This window comes from Pseudochaenichthys georgianus, chromosome 6, assembly GCF_902827115.2.
Source record: "Pseudochaenichthys georgianus chromosome 6, fPseGeo1.2, whole genome shotgun sequence".
In the NCBI taxonomy this organism is placed as follows: Eukaryota; Metazoa; Chordata; class Actinopteri; order Perciformes; family Channichthyidae; genus Pseudochaenichthys; species Pseudochaenichthys georgianus.
The window spans coordinates 7,164,547-7,181,499 of NC_047508.1; the positions used below are offsets into that span (position 1 = coordinate 7,164,547).

At 39.2% G+C, this 16,953-nt stretch overlaps 1 protein-coding gene across 1 annotated transcript in view; it reads right to left on the reverse strand.

Moving 5' to 3' along the window:
* Window positions 1-255: 255 nt before the first annotated feature.
* Window positions 256-16,953, reverse strand: part of LOC117447508 (cytosolic carboxypeptidase 4) — a 181,147-nt gene continuing 164,449 nt past the window's right edge. Inside the window, 1 exon segment of the mRNA XM_034084216.1 lies at window positions 256-2,330. Coding sequence (XP_033940107.1) covers window positions 2,039-2,330 — 292 coding nt within the window. The 3' untranslated portion in view covers window positions 256-2,038.

A 16,953-nucleotide genomic window follows, 5' to 3' on the forward strand; every position in this document is an offset into this window, starting at 1 on the left:
AAATGTGCTTCAGACACCTTGCATAACTTCATAAAAAAAAGATAGAAAAGCCCAGGATGAAGATGACATACAATCAGAATCACACTAAAGGATATTATCAAGATTAAGAAAAGTCCCATAATGAATAGTTTACTTACTTGTATTCTATTGCTTTGTGGTGACTCAAGGGGCTTAATGAGCAAGGATAAAACAAAGAATAATGGACAAAACATGATATATTTCTTTGTTCAACATTTAATGTTCTGAAAACAAACACCTTTATTCTACAAGCCTCAAATGTTACATGTGTCACTGAACATTTTGAAATCTTTGAACATCTAGATGAAAAACATATCCATACAACAACATTGTTCAAACCGATCAGAAACCAAGGCAACACCCTACACTGTAGTTTACATATTGAATGCACAATTTCATCTATGATATAGAAAAATTATGTTGAAGTGCTGTTTAAATGTTTTAATCTAAATAGTATACAGACAGAAATAAACCACCTTATTTTTTTAAACAAGAGATTATCTAAAGTGTTTGTGGTTAACAAGGTGTTTGTTTTTTAATACGGTAATATAATACTACTAAATATTAAGAACACACTTTCATTTATTTGTTTCCCCACACAATGACTAAAAAACACAATATTTAAAACACAACAATTCTAAGATTTGCCATTTATTTTTTTAAAGATGAGAAACATCTGCCAATGTGTTGAATATTAGAAACTGGAGATATTATTTTAAGAAAAAAAAGATAGTATGTATGTTCCTTAAATTAATGGCTTTCATGTTAATTGTTAGCTGCATGAGACCAGTCCACACCATTAAGACTATCCTGAGCCCTCATAACCAATTCTTATTGAATAATTTTGAAGCTGAAGTCCCTCTAGGACTTTTTGAAACTGCATCCGGATCTGGATCTGGACTGAGCAGAACCCAGAGGTATCAAGCTCAGTGGGGGATGAATAATCTCCACTAAATGTCTCTTAAAGTTTCCTCAGTGGTCATACGCCTAGCCTAGCCTTTGAGCTTAACCTAACCATACTAACTGCGCTTTGATATTTTGTGTAATTGCTCCACTGTCGCAGATAGTTACTCTCTTTTAAAACCACAAATCATCTCTGCTGACTTAATTCAAGAGGTCCCAGGGTCTCCTGATAGCAGGCCTGTTAGCGATAGTATTAGCATAGCCTTGTCTGCAGGAGATGTACAGTTGGTCACTGTTAAGCAGCATTGAGTAGATGATCCCCGCCCCTGCAATCAAAATGTTAAAAGTGTCCTTGGGCAGGATACTTTAACCCCAATTAGCTCCGTAGGCATGCGTACATGTAATGGGGTACTATAACCCAAAACCTATTGGCAATAAACCCTAATTAGATTCTGATTACCTACAACATTTGACTTGCATCTCCAGCTACGTTGTATGTTACCCAATGTCAGTGTTCATGACCTTGATACCAATCTAGGGGGAGTAACATCTCGCAGGCACACACCACGACTAGCTAGCACCAGCTATAATCCATGTCAGCCCCAGTAAGCCAAGGATAGAGTTGTCAGAGATCAGAAAATAAAGCCTTGCCAGATAAGTGTGAGGCACTTTGTCCAATTCAACATAGTCTCAATACTTAATTAATGATCTTTCCTACGTTTGATAATAAGATCAAAGCAACGGTTAACAGGTACACGTGAGGACTTAGTAGTAAGAACAGTTGTGCGTATGAGTGAGCAGGTTCAAGTTAACCAAATCTCCCTGGTTGGTTTAAATAAACCCACAGAATTAAACCACAAAAAGCAAGACAAAGTGGGAGAACAGACACAGCTAGTGAACAAGAGGAAGAAACGTATAACTCTTGTGAGATGAGTGAACCAGGAATTTGTGTAGTGCCGTGTTTTGTTTCTATATAAAGTCTCACTGTATTTTAAGGTTGAAAGAGATTTGACGTATTATTCCAATCTTCTGTTTTTAGTTTGTATGAATCATTTAGCCAGCTGGTGTAAGAAGAGCTTTTGTAGAGAAGTTGTAAAAAACATGTAGAAATAATGATTTAACTCATGATCTGTCCATTGGCGCTCACACTGTTACACATGCTTCTCTTCTCGCTGGAGGTCTGTCTCATCGGGTGAGGGAATAGATAGCTCTTCATTGACTGCTGCGATTGGCCATTGCTGCGATTGGCCATTCCCCCCCTGTGTCCTTCATCGTTGTCCTCCTCCTTTTCGTCAGCACGGGCCATGTTGCTGTTGACATCTGAGTCCAGATCAGTGCCATTATACAAGGGCCAGTCTGTGGAATACTCGATCTGCTCGACACATGGAGGCTCATCGTCTTCAAAGCAGCTACATGAAAGGAGAGCAGAGTTATGTTAGCAGAAGTGTCTATTGGTGTGATGGAAGAAACTGAATGATTACTCAGAAAACAGTCGCAGACATGACATAGTGAATTGATCTATTCCATTTAATTAGTTAAGGGGATACGGTACTTTTGTTTTCTCCAATCACGATCACAGCTAGTCATTAGTTTAGACACCTCCACCTCTACTTCCTGTTTCTCATCGGTTTTCTTCTTTGTGTTTTATGACTACTTTAACTTTGAAATCATATAACCGAAAGACCAGAAGAGAGAAAACATTTAACTAGGGCTGTCAGTCGATTAAAATACTACTCCAAGTAGTACTCTGTCCAGCAGTACCACTTTCACTGAGAACTTATGGCAAAAAATCATTTTATCTCTCATCAAAGATGGCAGAAAACATACATTATTGTACTCTGGAGGGGAGTTTGACGGGGTATTACTCAAAAAGTACACAATAGAAGTACTTGATTGTACTTGTGGCAGTAGTCCAAGTAGTACTCCGTCCAGCAGTACCACTTTCACTGAGAACTTATGGCAAAAAATCATGTTATCTCTCATCAAAGATGGCATAAAACATACATTATTGTACTCTGGAGGGGAGTTTGACGGGGTATTACTCAAAAAGTACGCGATAAAAGTACTCGATTGTACTTTTGGCAGTAGTCAAAGTAGTACTCTGTCCAGCAGTACCACTTTCACTGAGAATTTATGGCAAAAAATGATTTGATCTCTCATCAAAGATGGCAGAAAACATACATTATTGTACTCTGGAGGGGAGTTTGACGGGGTATTACTCAAAAGGTACACGATAAAAGTACTTGATTGTACTTGTGGCAGTAGTCCAAGTAGTACTCTGTCCAGCAGTACCACTTTCACTGAGAACTTATGGAAAAAACCCATGTTATCTCTCATCAAAGATGGCATAAAACATACATTATTGTACTCTGGAGGGGAGTTTGACGGGGTATTACTCAAAAAGTACACGATAAAAGTACTTGATTGTACTTGTGGCAGTAGTCCAAGTAGTACTCTGTCCAGCAGTACCACTTTCACTGAGAACTTATGTCAAAAAATAATTGTATCTCTCATCAAAGATGGCATAAAACATACATTATTGTACTCTGGAGGGGAGTTTGACGGGGTATTACTCAAAAGGTACAGGATAAAAGTACTTGATTGTACTTGTTTGGCAGTAGTCGAAATAGTACTCTGTCGCAGCATACCACTTTCACTGAGAACTTATGGAAAAAATATTTATCTCTCATCAAAGATGGCAGAAAACATACATTATTGTACTCTGGAGTGGTTTGACGGGGTATTACTCAAAAGGTACACGATACAATACTTGATTGTACTTGTGGCAGTAGTCCAAGTAGTACTCTGTCCAGCAGTACCACTTTCACTGAGAACTTATGGCAAAAAATAATTGTATCTCTCATCAAAGATGGCAGAAAACATACATTATTGTACTCTGGAGGGGAGTTTGACGGGGTATTACTCAAAAGGTACAGGATAAAAGTACTTGATTGTACTTGTGGCAGTAGTCCAAGTAGTACTCTGTCCAGCAGTACCACTTTCATTGAGAACTTATGGCAAAAACCCATGTTATCTCTCATCAAAGATGGCATAAAACATACATTATTGTACTCTGGAGGGGAGTTTGACGGGGTATTACTCAAAAAGTACACTATAAAAGTACTTTATTGTACTTGTGGTCGTACTCCAAGTAGTACTCTGTCCAGCAGTACTATTTTCACTGAGAACTTATGGCGAAAAAATCATTTTATCTCTCATCAAAGATGGCATAAAACATACATTATTGTACTCTGGAGGGGAGTTTGACGGGGTATTACTCAAAAGGTACACGATAAAAGTACTTGATGGCAGTAGTCCATGTAGTACTCTGTACAGCAGTACCACTTACACTGAGAACTTATGGCAAACAATCATTTTATCTCTCATCAAAGATGGCATAAAACATACATTATTGTACTCTGGAGGGGAGTTTGACAGGGTATTACTCAAAAAGTACACGATAGAGGTACTTGATTGTACTTGTGTGTACTTCTGGCAGTAGTCCAAGTAGTACTCTGTCCAGCAGTACCACTTTCACTGAGAACCTATGGCAAAAAATCATGTTATCTCTCATCAAAGATGGCATAAAACATATATCATTGTACTCTGGAGGGGAGTTTGACGGGATATTACTCAAAAAGTACACGAAACAAGTACTTGATTGTACTTTTGGCAGTAGTCGAAGTAGTACTCTGTCCAGCAGTAGGCTACCACTTTCACTGAGAACTTATGGCAAAAAATAATTGTATCTCTCATCAAAGATGGCAGAAAACATGCATTATTGTTCTCTGGAGGGGAGTTTGACAGAGTATTACTCAAATAGTACACAGTAAAAGTACTTCCTTGTATTTGTGGTAGTAGTCTAACAAGTACTGAGTCCAACAGTGCCAATTTTATTAAGAACTTATGGCTAAAAATCATTTTATTCCTCATCAAATATCATTGATTGATTGATCAAATATAACATCAGCTCGTGTACTACCGTCAGCCCTGCTTCTCGGCGATTACCGTAAAGACGCTATTAATCGCGCACTCAAAAATGGAGCGCTGCTCATTTGACCAAGCAAATGCGAGAGACGGCTGAGTTGACCGCAGTTATATCCCAACCCAGTCTCACGGCATTTCGTGTTCACCAACACGATTTTTAATCTATTGATTTGTGTTCAGCATCACGATTTGTCCCTTTTTTTCGTGTTGCACAGCACGATTTTAAAAGCAATGTATTTCTACTGGTAATGTGTTTCGTGCCTGCAGCACGTCTTTTTCTCCGGTCGAGTCGTGGAAGACCGGAAGCTGTGTGGTTCATAAAAACATGTTCTTACTCAATATCAAGCCACAGTTATTGCTTTTATTTTAAATCGTATAATTTCTGACTTTTGTTGCCGTCTGTGAGGAAAATAAATGGGGCTCAGAGCCTCAGGATACTGAAATCTGTATTTTTAAATATTTTTTCCTTCTAATTTGTTATTCTTTTCAAAATAACACACTGTTATTTACTCACCAATAACACACAATTATCCTTGCTTTTATTTATTGGTTTAATTCCATAATCCCGGGCTTTTTTGGCGTCCGTCAGGAACTGAATTTCAAAATAAAAATAACCGGATACAGACGTAGGCCTAAAAGGGACATTTCGAGCATCATTGCGATTGTCAACATTTCTGAGTTTAGGATGGCCGAAGACACTACACTACCCATAATCCCCAGCTATCGTTTAGGACTACAGTCCCCGTAAGGTTACGCAGAGCGTCAAACAGCTGTGTGAAATGGAACGAAACCACGCCAGTCGCCAGACTATCCAAAACTGGAATCGAACACCCCCCCAGAACTACACATGCTGGCTATTGTGTTTCGCAAAATGTTCTATGGGACGTCTCTACTGAACGTTTTCGTTTTTCCCACAATTAGAAGTTGCCAGTATTAAACACATTGGTGTTATCAAATGTAAAACATATAATTAATAAATGGGTGAAAATCGCTTGTGTCCATAATGCGCAACATTAATATATACCCACATGACAGCTCATTGCTACTTTGTAATTCTACTCCACTACAATTCAGAGGTTAACCTGGTATTTTTACTCCACTGCATTTATTTGAGTTACTTTGCAGATTCTGATTAATTATGTGAAATATAAACAACCCTTAAATCAGACTTTAGTTACACCTGAGTAAAATTCAGGTAAGGTGATTGTCAAGTGCCAACAATCAGGAGAGATATTTGATAGTTGGTGCTTGAGAAGACTAAACATGTATCTGCAATTGACATGAATGGAAACAAGTAATAAAGTATATTCATTACTCGTTATTCTCTACTAATAGTTAATTAAAGACTGTATATTATGGCTATTTTGCACATCCCTTTCAAGATTTTCAAAGGTTTATTGACATATCATATACACAACTACGGTGTAGTTATGCAATGAATGAAAAACTTGGGTCACAGGTTCCTCAACAGTGCATTACAAAACATCTATCAATATGTGTGTACCTCCACCATTAAACTGTCATATTATGCACATGTCCTAATCTGACCTTAATCTGTTATTTAATGTTTAAATAAAGGTTAATCCGTTTTTCTGTTTTGCACCTCCTCCTATTAATATATGTGTACATCCTGCACTAAACTGTTTTATTGTAGAGATCACTTATAGTATCTTCTTGATTTTTTATATTCTATATTTCTATATTTATACTTTCCCCCTATGAAAGTATGTACTCTTAAAAAAAATTTAATCAAATATAACACATAAAAACAATAATTCAATAACGTGCTTTAACCACTAGGAGGTGCACACAAGGTACACACAGCCATAATAACTTTGTATTATTAGTGTGTATGTACAACATCTGAAGATGTATAGTTTTATGCATGCTTTCACATCATTTTACAGCATATTGCTATACTATTTCAGACTCAGTATTTACATTCTTACATTCAAAGAAAATCAGTAATATCTTTAAAAACTACAGTCCTTTTCTATCAGCTGTGCACCGTTATGGTGTAAATATAACCTATCTATGAATTAGATCAAATGTAGAAGTCAGCCGAATTAGTGTTGATACTGCAAGGAGACGTATTGTGTGAAGAGAAATTGAAGATGTTGTTTAATTGTTGATATAATTATGATCCACGTCAAGTATTCAGTTTCGGCGGCATTTCTTCCAGTTTTTCCAAAGGTCTTCTCATCAGGGCTCTCTAAATAAAGAACTACGGCAGATCTGTAATATGTAATGCAGCCGAACCGTGTATTACAATGCCGTTATGTGATGACTTTCAAAGAGAAAAGCAAGAACACTCGGAATTAAGTATTATTTTATTCTTTTAAAAATGTTTTCCGGATTTCATATAATATAAACACCAAATCCCAGCATGCATTGCGGCTAACACATCCAATCAGCGAGCTTAAAACCATAGCTGAGGATCTTGGGTAATCGCTCGAAATGCCTACGTCTGTTTCCGGTTATATTTATTTTGAAATTCAGGTCCTGACGGATGCCAAAAAAGCCCGAGATTATGGAATTAAACCAATAAATAAAAGAAAGGGTAATTGTGTGTTATTGGTGAGTAAATAACAGTGTGTTATTTTGAAAAGAATAACAAATTAGAAGGAAAAAAAGATTTAAAAAATACAGATTTCAGTATCCTGAGGCTCTGAGTCCCATTTATTTTCCTCACAGACGACAACAAAAGTCCGAAATTATACGATTTAAAATAAAAGCAATAACTGTGGCTTGATATTGAGTAAGAACATGTTTTGAACCACACAGCTTCCAGTCTTCCACGACCCGACCGGAGAAAAAGACGTGCTGCAGCCTGCAGGCACGAAACACATTACCAGTAGAAATACATTGCTTTTAAACTCGTGCTGTGCAACACGAAAAAAGGGGAAAATCGTGTTGGTGAACACGAATCAATAGATTACAAATCGTGTTGGTGAACACGAAATGCCGTGAGACTGGGTTGTATATCCGTTAGCGCAGCTAGCTAGCACCAGATGCTAACAACAACAATACACGTAAGGTCTCTTTCTCGCTTGCTCGGGCCACACACACACACACCCTCCCGGTCCTCCAGATGGCCAGTCGGTGCCTGCCGGTGAGCGTGGAAGTGTGGTCTGCCACAAGCGGACGGCAGGAGCGGGGCTGTCAGCATCAGCTTGTAGATGGTATTTTAAACTAGATGCGTTCTAAAACTACGGGGTGGCCGACGAAAAAAAATACACATGCGTTAATCGCGTTACAATAATTAGTGGCTTACATTTTTTTTGCGTTAACGCGTTATTAACGCGTTAACTTGACAGCCCTACATTTAACATGTAATGTTATGATTGTACTACTTGGATTTGCTTGCTTGGGGGTCTGATCGAGGCTTTGAACCAGATGAGTCCTAAGAGTTGAAACCAATCTTGACTAGTTTTTACTGTTTCACTTACATGCTTTTAATTTTAGCAGGTGTTTCTACCTGCAAACATGTAAACATGGACAGTGTAACATGTATGATGGCGTTAATAGTAAACAAATAAAACAAGGCTGATTCCATTTAGATGCTCCTGGTAGGGTTCTTGCTGGAACACTGTCCTGACTTACTTAATCAACAAGTTTATCGCCATGCTAGCTTCTCAATTGCAGTTTGACTTCAAACGTTCCCTTAAAGTAGCCATATTAGTAATCTTTATTTCATTTTGTTTAGCTCTGTTCAATGAAAGGGAACTCTCAACGCTCCAGTCCGTCAACGTCTCAACAGATGATACAATCTTCTTTGCAGGTTACAAAGTCTATCCTGGAAGAACCGATATGCAATATCTCATGTCTTATTAAGAGCCACTGTTTCCGCATTAAATGTGAACTCTTATCCTGCAGAAGAGTTTGAGGGGTCGAAAGCTACATTACAAATATCACCTGGGGCCTCATTTATAAACGTGGCGTACGCTCAAAAGATGATTTATAAAAAACAAACTTGACGGGAAAATGTGCGGTCCTCCACGGACACTCTGACCCATGTGTACGCACACAAACAGGAGAGAAGAGAAACTGCGACGCCGTTGGCAGAAGGAAGAATGGAGAGAAATATGTGAAAATAATACCATAAATAAAATGTTACCTCTCATTTATCATATATGAAGAATTCATTTGCAAAAATGGATTAAAGCCAATCTTAAAATGATTAAACACCTGTTTGAGACTCCTCAGTGCACACAAAAACATAACTTTGAGAAATAAATAAATATCCACCTCGAATTCTCTTAATGTTATGAAATGTATTCTCATAAATGATGCGGTAAGCAGAAGGACATAATTACATCTAAACTGAGGCCGTTTTGAATTTCCATAGATTGTATAGATATTAGATACTATCATGTTTAATCATGTTTTATGCCGTTTGCCAAGACTTGATAAGTCGCTCATAAAACACAGGAGGTATGCAAAAAGAACACCATATATTTGGTAAATTGTACAGCTGATATAACACAACACATTTGTTTTATTTCCTCTAACTGGTGGATAGAGTTGCTGCAGGGGGGTTCCTCATCCTCATCCAGCACCAGTCACTTTTCTGCCATCTCCGCTGAAACACTTTAACATATTATTAACATTTTAAACTGTATACCCCGGTTATCTAGGCCCTTTTTGTTTTTTTGTTGTTGTTTGATGTATATATGTCACACTGTAGGACCTCGAGAAACGATATTTCGATATTTCTGGATGTACAACATGTAGAATTCTTGACAATAAAGCTGACTTTGACTTTTTGACTTTTGACTTGAGATGCACAGGCTGCAGTGGAGACGCTGCACACAGCTGATTGACAGCTGGGACACAAACCACCAAAAACAAATAAAAAATTCAGATCCAGTCGTCATAACTCCGGAGGGATCCCCCAATAATTTCTTACAGTTTCTCTACAGGGGGGGGTCTCCTGTCCCCGGCACAAACACACTGACACACTGCCTGAGGAAGGTTATGTGTATTTTGTCATTAACTAGAGATGTCCCGATCCGATCACGTGATCGGGGATCGGAGCCGATCACGTTATTTTCAAAAGATCGGAATCGGGAGAAACAAATCGGGGATCGGGATTTTTTAAATTTTTTTAACAAAATATTTTTATTATTTTATTTAATGTTACAAAACAAAAATTACCATGTTCGCGTCTTAAAGTCATCCTGAGGCCTTTGTTTTGGTTTAAAATTACACAACATCATGTATGTGTTGCTTTCTTTGGGCTTGTTTTCATAGACCTGGTTGCTTATTTCTCTGAAATCTGGCAACAGAGTGGGCGCAGTGTCTAATAGTAGCAGTAAGCTAACGAGAGGCTACGTTCAGCTGGTGACTCGGGAGTCGGGACAGAGAAATGTCAGGAGTTTGGAAGTATTATAAAATTGAAAGCGAAGGCAGTGTAACAGCCAGATGCAATGTTTGCAAGGCAGAGGTTCCGCGTGGTGGAAAGAACAGAGCTACGTTCAACACGACCAATCTAATACGCTACCTGAGAAACAAACACCAACAACAACACGACGAGTACACAGCGGCCACTCAGGTAACGGCACTGAAACAACCCACACTTTCAGAGACTTTCAAAAGGAAAGAGAAACTGCCCCAGAACAGTGAAAAGGCCAAACAATAACAGCCATGATGGCTGAATTCATCGCGTTGGATGACCAGCCGTTATCTGTTACCTTTTTTTTCTCTTAATGCATTGCATAAAGATCGGATCGGGAAAAATCGGTATCGGCAGATTGTCAAAATCAAATGATCGGAATCGGATCGGGAGCAAAAAAAGGTGATCGGGACATTCCTATCATTAACCTTTTTCGGACCACTTCTTTATTTATTTTGGTGACGATCCGACCTTCATGCTGCTACTCTGGTTCAAACTGCATCCACCAAACAATATGATTTATCTCGACCTCCCCAAAAGAACCAAAATCTGACTCTGTGTGAAATGTCTTTTTTAGCTGTTCTGTCGTCATTTCCTGCAAACTTCTTCCTGCAGTCATTCTGAATGAATATTAATACGGGACGTTTATTTGACTATTTATAGGCAAATATGGGCGTTACGTGAAGCCTGCAAAAGCTGCGCCGCATTTTGAGTTGATTGTGATTTATAAAGGGAAACCGGCGTAAGACATGCGTGCGCAGTGTTTAAAAATCGGGATATTTGTGTGCGTATTTACTTGCTTTGTCCTACGTACGCCACCTTCCCACGTGAATCATATACGCAAAGCTTTATAAATGAGGCCCCTGGTGAGGGACGCAAGTATCAGTCTTGAAAATCTTGATACAGCCAGAAATGCCGGAGACTGTAGTGCGAGGTCTTTCAACTTAAGTGACACTATGATGATTACAGCTGTGTGAGAATATCACATACAATTTATATGAATGTCATCAGGTTTTCATATAGTGAGCTATTTAGAACCAAAGCTGTATGTTCGCTTTTTTTCAAATTGAAATGTTGTATACAGTATATGTCTGTTAAACATTTATCCATTATTCACCATGATGTATTTGATATCTATCTTGTCTTTGGTAGCTCTTACTTCAGGGTCTCTGTTAGAATCCTACAATTAATTGTGTAGCCATATGAGTCTCTGTTAGAGAGTCTCTGTTAGAATCCTAAAATGAACTGTGTGGGTCTAACCAAGTTGAAGAATTTTAGGCCCCTGAACGCATCATACAGCTCAGCATTTTTTTTTTAAATATATGTCTGTGTGACCTTGAGCTACTGTCACTTGGATTGACAGCTGCAAGAAAGCAACCAGTAACATGATTATACACACAATGTGAGAGATGCTGGCTGTGTGTGTGTGTGTGTGTGTGTGTGTGTGTGTGTGTGTGTGTGTGTGTGTGTGTGTGTGTGTGTGTGTGTGTGTGTGTGTGTGTGTGTGTGTGTGTGTGTGTGTGTGTGTGTGTGTGTGTGTGTGTGTGTGTGTGTGTGTGTGTGTGTGTGTGTGTGTGTGTATATGTGTGAGAGAGCATGCAGAGACTCACTGGGACTCTGTTGGGAAAGAGAGGATGTGACACGCACACTGATCAACATTTTACCGTAGCATTGAGAGGGATGGAGAGAGTGAGAGAAAAAAGAAGGGAGGAGAGAGACAGACTGAGCAAGTGAAAAAGACAGAAGGGAAAGAGAGTGGATGTCTAGCATACTGATGACAGCAACTCATTTTGGGTGTGTGTGTGTGGGGGTGGGTGTGTGCGCTGGGAATGAAAATGAGCAGTGGAGCTAGTGTTAGTGTAATGCTGATCCTCAGAGTCTCACCAAAGATGTATTGGTGGACCTTCAGACTTATTGGATTGGATTCATATTTTTTTTTTCTGAAATGCATCTTTGTAGCTTTGATTTCAGTCCTAACAGTGTGTAATCACTGGGCCTGAGCTGGATATGAAGTCACTTTAAGAACAGGTGCTGCCCACACATGGTTACAGGCTACAAAGTAACAGGCTACAAAGTAACAGGGTTACAATATTCAGATTACATGTGTCTGTAACGCAGTAGTGTAACGCATAGGTTCAGCAGTAATAACATTACAGTTACTAAGCGCAAAATGATCCAGTTACTTTAGGTCTTCTTATCTCTGCATTACAAGAGGACAGAAAAATAAATCAAACGTCCCTTTTCTTCTAAACTAATCTCGCGAGTTCATGGATGAGGAGACGGAGCAGAAATGTCAAAGGCTCATAGCAGAGATAAACAGGCTGTTTTGACTCGACAGATATGTTAGGTTTAGTTATGTTTTACTCTAGTTTTGTGTTTTGATCTTGTCACTTCCTGTTTTTATTTTGAAAGTAATCTTTCCTCTCATTCCAGATCCCACATTTCCTGCCTTTGTGTGTTTCCCGCCCGTGAGATTGCTTGGCCCTGCCCTGATTGTTTTCACCTGTGCCCATCCCCCTCACCTATATATAGGTGTTTATTTGTTCCTCAGTTTAAATCAGAAAATACTGTCAACAGCCCTAAAATATCAATTTAGGTATACAATGTTGTATAATTCAGGCTATGAATGATATATGAACAAACCATTCTGTAAAAGCCTTCATAATATTGATAGGAATATAACTGGAAGGTTCGGTGTATGAACGTGCTACTGAAGTTGAAATTTCGAACTCAGAGTAGGAGGAAAAACTCATTTTGAGAAAACAACCTTTAAAGATTGCAGTGAGGCGCTAGCTAAACCCTTCTGTTCTTTGGATGATAGCTTGTGCCTCGACGCACTCCGTGAAGGTATTTCATGTTCGGGGTCATTTGTTTTTTGTATAACCTTGCTTCGTGCAAGTGACAATTGTTGTCGTCTTCTCTGTGAACGTTTTTTTCGCCGTTCTTTTGCCATTTTGAGATTTCAATTTCTAGCGGAAAGCTAACCAGGAAGTGTATTAGCACACCGCGTGACGCATCTGAACGAATCACGTTGTCAGAAATTGACACCAGCCAATGAGATTTCGTTTCTTGGTTTAAGACCCCTTTGTGCTTTCACGATGGGTTGCTGATACAAAGGAAATGACCATATTTGGATCGGATGAGATTGTGCAGGAGAGACACAGCTTTCCAACAGAAACAACAGAAAGTGCGACAGTTTAAATATGTCAGTGTTAATTTCGTCAACGAAAACTATGACGAAAAATGTTCGTCAACAACCTTTTTTACATGACTAAGACGAGATGCTGACGAGCTAAAATAGATTCTTGATAACGAAAACTATGACGAAATGTATATTTAGTTTGCGTTGACGAGACGAGACGGGACTAAGGTGTTAATGGTGGACTATCGGACATTCAAAATGCAGCATATTTCCCCCCAATTGTCCATCTTGTCTGTCAAAATGCATCTTACGTTTCTAACTTGCAATATCATTATTTCCGCTCTCTTCACTCCAGAAGAGAGATCTCCCTGTGTCTCTCTGTGTGCGGGGGGCGGGGCCTAACAGACATGCTGCAGCGGACACAGAGATCTGCCGGGGACTGAGCGTTCAGAGAGTATAGAGACACATTTTGACTAAAAGTTGACTAAAAAGTAATTTTCCATCGACTAAAAGTTGACTAAAACATCTTGAGTTTTCGTCGACTAAAACTAGACTAAAACTACGAAGGATAGAATGACTAAAATGTGACTAAAACTAATAACCATTTTCGTCTAAAGACTAAGACTAAATCAAAAACAGCTGCCAAAATTAACTCTGAAATATGCAAACACAAACCTACAGACTGGGGGTTGGAAGATCACAGGAGGGAGGGGGGAGCTGTGGAATGTGCTTGGGAGACTTACTCTACACATTCCGATGGCCAATTAGTTTTAAACAAAGAGTTTGCAGCATACAGCACAGGCAACATGGGGGGTGGGGGCTTCTCAAAAGATTTTTGTTGGTTGTTGTTTTGTGTCAGTTTTACGTCGCCACTTACATTCACATTTTTCATCATTGTTCCACAATGTTTATCATGAAATTAATATCCATATATTTTATACTATACTTGCACTGCTTACCGTTTTCATACTTTATATATCTTAGCATATTCATACACACTGTTAATACTGCTCACAGGCTGCTAGTGTATTCATACCCAAGCTCACTGTTTATTCATCATTCAATTCATTCTATATTTTATTCTGTAGATTGTGTACATTACTTTTCACTGTACTGCTTGTTGCACCGTTAGAAGCTAAACTGCAATCTGTAATCTGTGCAATAACAATAAAGCAGGCATCTTTATTGTAGTCTCAACAATCAAGTTATAAGTAGTGCAATATGAAATAAAAACTAAGACAATCTGTGCTGTTGTATTTGCTGTAAAGTGTCTCTACTGTAGGCTATTTTTATTATATGCTCGACCAAAAATCGTTTATAAATGTGCTATATAAATAAAACTTGATTTTATTTGAAAAACAACAACACTCTTTTGGCAGTGTTGTGGTGTCGAGAGATGGGAGTCGGAGGCGGGGTATCAAAGGTACAAGCTAGACTTTTATTTAGCATCAGAAAACCATTGTACACAACTTCATTTCCGGGAAGCGAAGACCGGCGGAAACAGGAAGTCCGGTTCACTAAAATGTCCGTGCAGAACAATACCTCAACCCATAGATCCGTGGGTGAATAATGTCAATCACCACAGTGTACACATTAACAACAATTACACTATGTTGGCAGTGTAACAATTAAACAAGAACTACACTCTAGCAGTAACAATTAGATAAATAATAAACTGTCAGACTGACACCGAAGACAAACAAACTATTTTCAGCAATCAATCTGTTTAGTTGACTCTGGGTGACATGTGGCGATTTAAAAAAATCGTTTTTTGGCTGTTTAGATGGTGTTGCTCCATCTGGGTCACTGCCGGTGGTTGAGACGGTGGGGTCTTTGGCGACTAGTTTTATAGCCTCATGTACATTAGTTAGGTGCTCCAGGAGATTGGCATTGCTGTTATTCGATGTGGACAATGCTTTCTGTCCTGTACACAGTTTACATTTGATCATAATATTTTGTGCGTCCTTTATCCCCACAAATTGAAAATAGTGGTTATATCTCCAAGTTGTAAATGCGCTGCTGCTCTCGCTGATACTTGCATCTGCCATAGTGTGTGTGCTGGTGGTGGGCGTTGCCGTGTTTGTGTGTGTGTTAGCCAGTGATGTACCTGAACGCGTTCAATGAACGATCGTTCATGAACGCGTTCATATTTTGGGCGAACGTGAACTGAACGTACTGTATTTCCTCTAGATGAACGTAATTGAGAACGCGTTCATTCTCAGCGCTCTATAACGGCGTTCAAAAGTGCGTTCATTCTCAGCACTGTATTATAACGGCGTTCAAAAGTGTGCCAGATTTCATATGCCTTTCAGCCGAAAACCCAGTTAAAACACACCGTAAACAGGCTTCAAAATAATGGCCCAATCTGGCAAAACAGGCCCAATCTGGCAACAGCAAGCTGCCTGTGATGCGTACGCGCCTGTCACCCCTGGCTGTCGCACTAAAATATAAATATACTAAATACATCAGACTCCTCACAACAAACAATGTGGAACCGCGGAACCGGCGAGCATTGAATTAATTAATTAATTAGTATGGACGAAGCCGAGAGCAGCTGCAGCAGCACTCGCTCAGAGTCAGACTCTACGGCAGGGGTGGAGAACCTCCGGCCTCCGGCCGTATACGGCCCGCGAGACAATTTGGTACGGCCCTCGAGGTAATTTATAAACACACGCAAAAAATAAAAAAATTAAAGAAATCTAGACCGCAAAAAAATTAAACAAGCGAGTGCCTGTTTTTCCTGGCCAAGGTCAGGGTCCTTGAACACAACACGAGCCTAACGTGTCATCACGTGGTATATGTCTCGACTGACAGGGGTGCAGTTCTGACGGAGAGCACCAGAACGCCGCTCCGGCACTTCAGAAATTGCAGTACCGAAAAGTCCATACACATGCCGCAGTTTCTGAGTGTCTGTGTCTTTAGTTGAAAGCCCAGTGGCGATCTGCTCATCTGTCATACAGTCAATAACTGTGTTGTTATCATTAGCATCTGGTTAGCTAGCTATGCTAACGAATATAAGAAGCTTTGTCTACAACCAGTGAGGTAAAGGCACATCTTTATATGATCATTATAGTTATAAAAAAAACAAGAGAATAAAGTAAACAGGTATAAAATACTATATGACAGTTATTAATAAAGAAGAATATAGTTTGAAAGGGGAGTGATTTGTCAAATATCCATAAATTAAAAGAAAATCTGCTTACAGTTGTGTTTGGGTGTTGAGAGATGTGTCCATAGATCTCCTAATGTTGCTCTCAAAGTGCAACAAATCTTCCCAGGGGAGCATGCCCCCCGGACCCCTCTAGAGGAGGTTAGGTCCCCCCCACTTAAATCATGTTCACATGGATAGGAAACTAAATACATTTGCACACATCTTGTGTCCATAAATTATCTTTCTGTTTTGGTGGTCACGCCACACCCTGCACGTGCATGCATACGCGAGTCATGGTGAGATATCTGGATGAAGAGGTTGCTTTTTCTTTGCACAGAATGAAATGAATGGGCTGTG